This window comes from Cavia porcellus, unplaced genomic scaffold (genome assembly GCF_034190915.1).
Source record: "Cavia porcellus strain 051 isolate PalLab524CR breed Dunkin Hartley unplaced genomic scaffold, mCavPor4.1 scaffold_2, whole genome shotgun sequence".
Classification (NCBI taxonomy): Eukaryota; Metazoa; Chordata; class Mammalia; order Rodentia; family Caviidae; genus Cavia; species Cavia porcellus.
In genome coordinates, this window is record NW_026947485.1 from 136,722,590 (window position 1) to 136,731,403 (window position 8,814).

The 8,814-nt window shown below is 36.5% G+C and overlaps 1 protein-coding gene across 1 annotated transcript; it reads right to left on the reverse strand.

Moving 5' to 3' along the window:
* Positions 1-7,260: 7,260 nt before the first annotated feature.
* On the reverse strand, positions 7,261-8,220 carry LOC100733468 (olfactory receptor 6B1-like). The gene has a single exon (XM_003479436.1). The coding sequence runs from the start codon at positions 8,218-8,220 to the stop codon at positions 7,261-7,263; it is 960 nt and encodes a 319-aa protein (XP_003479484.1).
* Between the last annotated feature and the right edge of the window lie 594 nt (positions 8,221-8,814).

The window sequence follows — 8,814 nt, forward strand, 5'->3', positions numbered from 1 at the left end:
ACAGCAGGTACATTCTCTGTTTACTTCTGTGAGGCTAGTTTTTCAGTTCTTCTGCGAGGCCCCTTCTTTTCTAGAGCTTGCCTGTCCTGGGGAGTCTGCTCTTGAATCTGGGTTGATCATTGCTAGCTGTGGGCTTATTTTCATTGGTTTTATTGTGATATATGTGTCTTATGTCTTCATTTTTTCTGCTGTTCCGATAATCCCATCCTCAAAGAGCAAAGTGAAGTGTCTTTCCACCTGCCTGCCTCACCTTGCTATGGTGATGTTGTTCATCCTTTCTGGGTTTGTCACATATTTAGCTGAAAATGTTATAACTTCATCCTCGATGAAAGCACTGATATTGGTGCTTTACACTGTGTTACCCCCACCGTGAACCCCGTCATCTACAGCCTGAGAAACCGGGAGCTACAGGAGGACTTAGGGACTGTGATAATTGGGAGATTATGTGGGCTTTCCATTTTAATTAAAATGTAAGAGTCAATTAGGCCAATTTTTTGGATGCTGGTAATTATTTTGCTGTTCTCTTTTGTATCAAGGTTTAATCTGCCTTGTGGTGTCAGTGAGTACATTAAACATTTTCCTTTAGGTGGTTACTTTTCCACTATCAATTTTATGTTATTATGTTTACATAAATCTGAATGACTGGTGTTCTCCAGCAGCATTTTAGAACATACTGTGAACGCACAGTATTTTCAGAGTAATCACAAAAACCACACATTTCATTCTCACTCTGGGAAACATACTCCATGTTTAAAGTAGTTACATGGAAGTTGCCTAGATCTTATTACTTAAATTTAAAAACTACTTCTATCCAGGTTAATGGCCTACTTATTGGTAGTGTTTGGATGAGAGCCATCAGAGGTCTGGTAATGCTGTCCAGCAGTGACCATGGAGACCCCTAGTCTCCTGTCAAGATTTTCAGATATCTCACTGAGAAGACTTTTCCTGCCATGAGGTTAGGCTTAAGCATGATTCTAAAAGAATTTTAACCTCCCTTTATATTCTTTTTCTGTTTGTCTTTTCTCCATTGGTTCTGTATTTCTCTCGAAGTTTCTTTTTTATACCAAAATTTCTTTATTTTGGTCTTTTCTGTCATGTTTTGATTTTTTTTTTCATTCCAAAAAGGCATTCTTTTTCTTTGCTCTGCATCTGTTCTTTCCCGGCCCTCCTCATTTCCGGTGTTACTCTAACACCTCATGCATAAAGAGCCCCTGCTGCGGACCATACAGTACCTCTGCCATGGCTCCTGTGGACCTGGGTGCAGACAGAGCCAGTGTGGACCTGGGTCTCGGAGGGCTGTGTGTGGCTGTGTGACTTAGAGATTGACCAGAACATGTTTACACTCACTTACCATCACCTTTCCTTGCATTTTCCCTGCCCACGCCTCTAACCATGGTGTAATAACTTAGAAACTCAATGTATCTGGTGAGTATTTTCTAAGAAATCTCAGGGAGAATCTCTCAGGACAAACACTGACACTTCCTGTTCCTTTCCGAGTATCTCTAGGGCTTTCACTTTATTATGTACCTTCACAGATGTGTCATTATAATGTAAAAATGCATCTCTAATATCAAAATACAAACATAGTGATTTAACTGTTTAGTATTTTCATTGTCAGGTTAACATATGGATATTTATATATGGATATATATGGACATGTATACATTTATATCTCTTTTCAGTAAAAAATATTGATAGATTTATTTTATGCTCGCTGGATAGTAAAAAGAAATAATACAAGTTTTAGAAAATAAAACATGACAAAATGCTTTCACACAATTATAAAAGGAAAATTTTTCTTTTTTAAATTTAAAATGTATATGACATTAAAACTAAACGTAACATTTTGAATGGTTAAAAGAAGCACTGAAAGTCTGTCAATTTTGGAAAATATTTGCAATTTAGATAAAATATACAGACTAGCATGGGTTCTAAATAAAACTTTTCAAGCTGGGAAAAATGTGATAACATGACAAAAATTAGTTAAATAATAAGGAAAGATTTCACAATTTTATGAATAGAAGAATCTGGTGAGCATTTTATGTAATATCAAACTTACAATAAAATTACCAACCAACTAAATAAAATTATTTCTTACATATCAAATTGAAAAAATCCACAATTTGGAAAAGATTCGTTAATAAGCTGTGGGTATAAACTGCTACTTGAGTTTTTTAATTGTCTCAAGGAAAAGCTTCAGCTACATATTAATTTTTTCAATGAAATCTTCCATCAGCAATGACCCATTTGCAGTCCATTTACACACACATACACATAGAGCTATACATAGAAAAATTCATATTTAAAGTATTTGTTCATCTTACCTGTTACAACTTGAATTTGAAATAAGCATTAAAATAAGGTGTATAACACTGAAACAGGTAGAAAACATAGAATATTCCATAAAAATAAAATGACAAATTAAAATCCTCATTACAGTAGTGTTGAACAATACATTTACTACTCAATCACTTTATTTTCCTGAACATTCACCACAAAGAAAAATAAGAAAGACACAGAGAAAGCACAGAAAGTACCAATGAAAGCATTGCAAGTTGTCTCCTGTGAAGGTAAGGGGAGTGGGGCATCTGGAAAGACGAGGACAATTGTGACTTCAGAATGTGTCCTCTCTTACAACAGTTTTGTTTTTGAAACTTGTGACATGTATATTTTTGAAGTAAAGTACAAAAGCATGAATTGTGTGCCACTGACCCCTAATCATACCCCATGGTGTGAATGTAAGTGACCCTCAGGAGGACCCAAATCCGTGGAGGGCAGCAGCACCTCCAACGATGCCCAGGCAGGAGGAGGGTTTGCCCTGCTCTGAGGCAGGAGAGAATCTGGGCTCTTGGGAACAGAGAGAGAAGGTGCTGCCTGACTTGGAACCACTCCCTGGCCTGTGCATGTGAACCCTGTGGAGGACGTCTCAGGAAGAGAAATAGAGCCAGGGGAGGACTCTGCAGTCTCAGGAATGTGGCCTTGGGAGTCAGGCTGGGTGCTGTCAGAAGGGGAAATGTGAGGTTAGAGGGCAGCTGAGTGGGAAAACGGCTGCTGCAGGATCGCTCATGAGTCCTGATGGAGGATGAAGAGTTCTTTCAAACTGTCAGGGTCATGGTTCACACAATCCTCATACCATGGCTCTGCACGCTGTTTAATGCAGTGTGGCTCACCTCACTGTTCGTTGATGTGTGCTCCACAGTTCAAGCACAAAATAACATCTAACATGGACAGGTGTTACAGAGAAAAATGGGCTCCACATGTCTTTCTTACTTTCTTTTCGTACCTGGGATGGAACTAGGGACCTCATGCTTGTCAAGCAGGTGCCTGTGCTGACGAGCCAAACCCCAGGCCCTCCACATTCTTTCCAAGAAAAATATGATTCACATATATTATCCAAAATATTAGGATAATTATATATTTTAACAATGTTACATCACAGGATAATTAACAAAAACCTTTTCTGAAATATTTTCTTAATTTGGAAAGTTAATTGTACATTTACAAAGCATGTTCTACATACATTAACACCTCAGTTCCATAATATGTTTATTAGTCTATTAAGCATGTTTAGAAAGCAAAGTCTGCATAAATGTCTTCTCTATAAAATATTTCTTTTTCCTTTATATTTTATGAATGTCTCCAAATTTTGCAGTCAAATTTAAGTAAGCATATTTTAACTGTCATTGGACACTTTTTCTGGAATTTTGGTACCTTGGTTGATGATTGCATTTTTTTCTCTGCTTCTGTTCTATTTCATGAAGACCTCCATTACTAAATTCTGAAACCTGTGATAATCAGCCACAGTGTCTCTATACAAAACATGTGAGGAAAAGTTTTATCAACTTTGTTTTTTTCCACTGAAACAACACTTGTAACAAACTATTGACATGTGCTAAATTTCAAAAAGACAAACCTTAGCAAAAACATAAGTGAAGCAACAGGAGTCTTTTTTTGTACAACTTTAACTTGCATTTGTAGTAGGAAGCGTGCTCCTTCTTGTATAAACTGGTGATGCAACACCAGTGGCTGTAGGTTTGCCCTCATAAGACTAGAACAACAGGAGTTGTAAAGGGAAGCCCAGAAAAATACCTGATCTAATGACTGCAGTCTAAGGTATCATTAGATATGATTCAAGTACTTGAATTTTCAAAACAGTTGCTACTGTCCTTTGGTTGGGTTTTCCATAAAAAATAAGCATGAGTAGAGCTTCTTTCATTTGTTTTGGGATAGTTTGTATGTTAATTTTGCTCTCATGATAGAAAATGAAGTGTTAGAAAATATATCATATGCCCTAAGTTTCACATTAGAAGTGAAAGTTTTGCTATGGAAAAAAGATTTGTCACCTCCATTTCTGAAAGGAGATTAACAGAGTACATGCATAGCTCAAAAACAAATGCCAAGTAAAGAAATAAACGAACTGATAAGTGAATAATTTCCATAAGAAGGACAAGTGTCCAGTGTCCAATATTTTCAGCTATTAGAAAACATCAAATTAAAAACCAAACTATGGCTCTTCTGTCTCTATTGGTTTTATCATATTGTATCTTGCTGGAATATATTATATGTGATAGTATAAACAAAAATTGTTATAGGCAAAATAATAATATAGAAACCATTGTTCATTTTCTGTTAGCTGGTTATAAATACCCTACAATGCTTTCATACACTTGAATGGTTTTACACTGTCTTGATATGTTTGATGCTATAGTATATGAAGTTATATTCAAATATTTCAAGGAAAAAGACACTATATACTACTATTAAGTAGGGGTTATTTGGTGGTGAAGCACTAGGTTGCTGAAACTGTCATGCTTTGACCTACATTGTTATGTTGTTATATTCTCTTTTATCTCAATCTCTCCTTTATTTATTAAAAAATATTTAGTTATTTTTTATGATTTTTTAATTAAGGGGAAAAATTAAAAAATAGCAGGATATATTATAGTAACTTTTTTGATTTCCTATTAACTTGATTTGAAGTCCCATAATACTCCCACTATCTTGTTTTGACTGATGAGACTCTGTTCCGTTCTGTATGATAGTATCAAGTTTGAGGGTATAGGCAACTACTTTGAAGGCAATACGATTCACTATGATGCCCATTCTGGTTTGACTATTATCTTCTTTTGAATTCCTGTAATGTTTACAATATTTAGGTTTTATTGGTCTTGTTCTCTACTGTTTTGTTCAACTTTATAATACCTAATGAGATAGACAACTCTTTTTAAGGAAACAAGAGGCATTATGGTAACCATTGTTGATAACCTTGTACTCTGTTTTTACATGTGCTCTGTCTATCCTTGGTTTTGACTAACAGCTTAGTTTTGTCATAATTGACTTTATTCTCTTCCAAAAAAAGGTAATAAGAACTAAAAATTTTGTTGTAAAAAAAAAAGAGAGGAAAAAAAATGCTCTAAAGGATACAACTGCAAGTGTGTTTTGGGGTGCTAAATAGATGACCATATTAATGTTTTTGGTTGGATCATTGAACACAACTGTTTGCAGTCTCACTGTTTGAATGTCTACTTTGTATGCTTTGATCCTGTGACTTGAGCAACTATCTCTAAAATGATAATATGTAATTTATTAGTTGGTGATTTCTTACTGTTTTTTTGCAGTTGTATATTACTTGTACCCTTAAACTGTTTTGTTTTGTTCTGTTTTTTCTCTTTTTCCTTTTAAATAAAAAAAAAAAAAAAACCACACAAGGATTCCATGTCCCTCCAGTGGAATCAACATTCATCAAGAAAACGAGAAGTTATAACTCTTTGTAAGGATATACGGAAAAAGATAAACTTCTATGCTGCTGGTTCTAATGTAAATTAACATATTCAAAAGGAAAATCAGTACAGAGATTACTTGAAAAATTTAAAAGCAGGACACCCATCACATCTCTGCCATTGGGGAACCAATGAGAGCTGAAGGGAAGGGAGAAATCCCACCCATTCCCTTTCTGGAACCTGGGTAACCTCAGTCCAGAGGAACTCAGGTGCCGGGCCCATTCATCTATGCTAGTGTAAGACATTCCTTTACCAATATAATAAAATCCAACTATTATTCTATCAATCTAATATGGACTACTGAATTTTAGAATTACTAAGAAATACTTCCCCAGACGAAAGTTAGACATTCAGAAAAATTTCATTATTTCTTTCAAGTCTTTCAGAAAACCACATGTTATCATTTAAGAAAACATATTACATATTGGCATTGTGACAAATCTTGAATTCATTAATCTCTTGTCATGAAATGTACATGTTTTACTTTTTTTCACTAAAATAGTGGCTTTCAGGATTTCAGTTCCTGCCTTCTTCAGCCAGTGACCTTCTTCCCTTTCAGTTGCTAGCCGTCTCTAGGGGCTGCAAACCCTGTCAGCCATGCTGATGCTGCCCGGCTTTGTTGCCCAAACTCACTCTGGGGGATGCGCACAAATTCATCCGGACAGGAGGGTGTGATCTTTTCAACACTCTTGCCATCTATTGTTTCTATAATGCAATGAAGTAATGGAAAATTACTAAGCTTCTGCATTCATATAAGAGAATTATATACAGTAATGGAAAACTCTAGTCATTTCTCCTTATATTCTGTTTCTCAAATAGACCAAGGTAATATTTACATCCTTGTCTGTTCAGATCCTTTACCAGAATCTAATTTATTATTTTACAGTGTTGGATACATCATTCTTATACTCTCCATTTCTATGCTTTTATTTTCTTCATTCTTTAATCAACACATTTTGAAATGAAGTTACTTTACTTTTAGTGTCATTTAAATGTAAAAGTTTGGATTATACAATATTTTCCTAATAAAATTAACTAGTGAAATTTATGATATCTTCAGAGAAGCATCTGGCTTATCATAGTGTTTGATACTTATGGAATGAATTTATTAAAGAAGAAAGATTCATTAAATGAGAGCCAGTATTCATAGAGAACCCATGTTCTATTTAACAAATATTTATGAGTCATGATTTCTGTATTAATGAAAATATTTAACCAAAACACATGGAACTGGACCAGCTATTTCCCATTGTGAATGGCTTGTGGACAAGGACTATGGGTTATTAACCTTAGACTCTTGTGGCATTATATTAAGATATTCCCAGAGAGTAGATATAGACTAGCACTTGAGTAAAATTCAGAACCAAATCGCACAATGTTAGCATATTAAATCTCATAAATCTTATTAAGTAGTTTCCACTACTAATCTTTTAAAAGAAGTTTTAATACTTACTGTGGTTGGTTTTTTGCTGTGAATTTCTCAAAACTTTTTGATGTCTTTATTCAAGAAAAGTGTCCCTTTTGTTATAAATTTCCTGAAAGCTTTCTTCACCTCCTTGTTCCTCAGGGTATAAATTAGAGGGTTTAAAAGAGGGGTGACCACGCAGTAGAACACGGAGACCACTTTACCAATGGTGAAGTTGTACTTGGCTGGAGGGTGGACATACGCAAAGATAATGGTGCCGTAGTAGATGGTTACTACAGTCAGATGGGAGGCACAGGTGGAAAAAGTTTTCTTCTGAGCTTCTCGGGAAGACAGCCTGACTACTGTAGCCACAATATTGCCATAAGAGGACACAGTGAGAAGGAAAGAGCTTAGAATCACGACTGAGGTGCATGTGTAGCCCAAGGACTCCACAAAAAATGTGTCTGAGCAGGAGACTTTACAAATGGGGTCTGAGTCACAGAAGAAATGGTTGATCTTCTGGGGGCCACAAAAGTTTAATTGAGAGATGAGTATGGTAACCGGAAAAGGGGCAAAGAAGCCTCCAACCCAGGACCCAGCTGAAAACTTGAGACAGATCTGAGCATTCATGAGAAGCGAGTAGCGCAGAGGGCTGCAGATGGCCACGTACCGATCATAGGCCATCACGGCCAGCAGGATGCACTCTGTGGCTCCCATGGAGAAGAAGAAGTAGAACTGGGCAATGCATCCAGGAACAGAGATGGTGACGACTATGGACATGCAGGTGTCCAGCAACTTAGGCACGGTGGCCGTGGTGTACCAGATCTCTAAGAAGGACAGGTTCCCTAGGAAGACGTACATGGGTGTCTGCAGTGTGGAATCCATGAGAACAAGGAAGATGATGAGGGCGTTTCCAATGAGGGAAAGCAGGTACACAGTGAGGAAGGTGAAAAAGAGTGTGAGCCTGAGGGAGGGAGAGCCCGGGAATCCCAGGAGAATGAACTCTGTCACCACGGTTTGGTTTTCTCGATCCATACCACATCTGCCTTGATCTGGAATCACCAACATCAGCAGATGATGGTAGATTACTAAGGAGTTAAGGATGGAATATTGTCTTTCACTTATTTGTTGTTTTATTGATCCCTAATAAAAGCGATTTATCCCTATCAAAAACATGACTGACATATCAGAAGGCATGTTCCATTTGATTTTCAAGATAATTCTTCAGTGTAAATATCGTAGTAATCTACAATTTTATTAATAAAAAATCATTGAGGTATAGATTTTATACACTTTCAAGTCTTTAAGTTATTGTGTGAAAGATCATTATTGCTGTCTCTGAGGAGGTCACAGGTTAGAGTTCATAGGAGGAAGGGGACATTGGAGATGCTGTCGACCAGATGAGTCCACCAGTCATGTTTCATTGATGTGCCCAGCACCATGGCGTGAGCCAGTGCTGCCCACTATGGTAGCTTCATGGACAATGCTAGTGGAAGACTGAATGGATTTTGTGTGAGTAAACCTACATCTAGAGCACAAAGCAGAAGTTGGAAAGTAACCTATCTTACTTTTACAGAAATTAAATTTCACAGTCTTTGGCTAGTTTAAAAATCATTTCATCCTGATTTC

What these genes read in the sequence shown, in the direction of transcription:
- LOC100733468 (XM_003479436.1), bottom strand. Translation starts at nt 8,220, where the DNA reads ATGGATCGAGAAAACCAAACCGTGGTGACAGAGTTCATTCTCCTGGGA.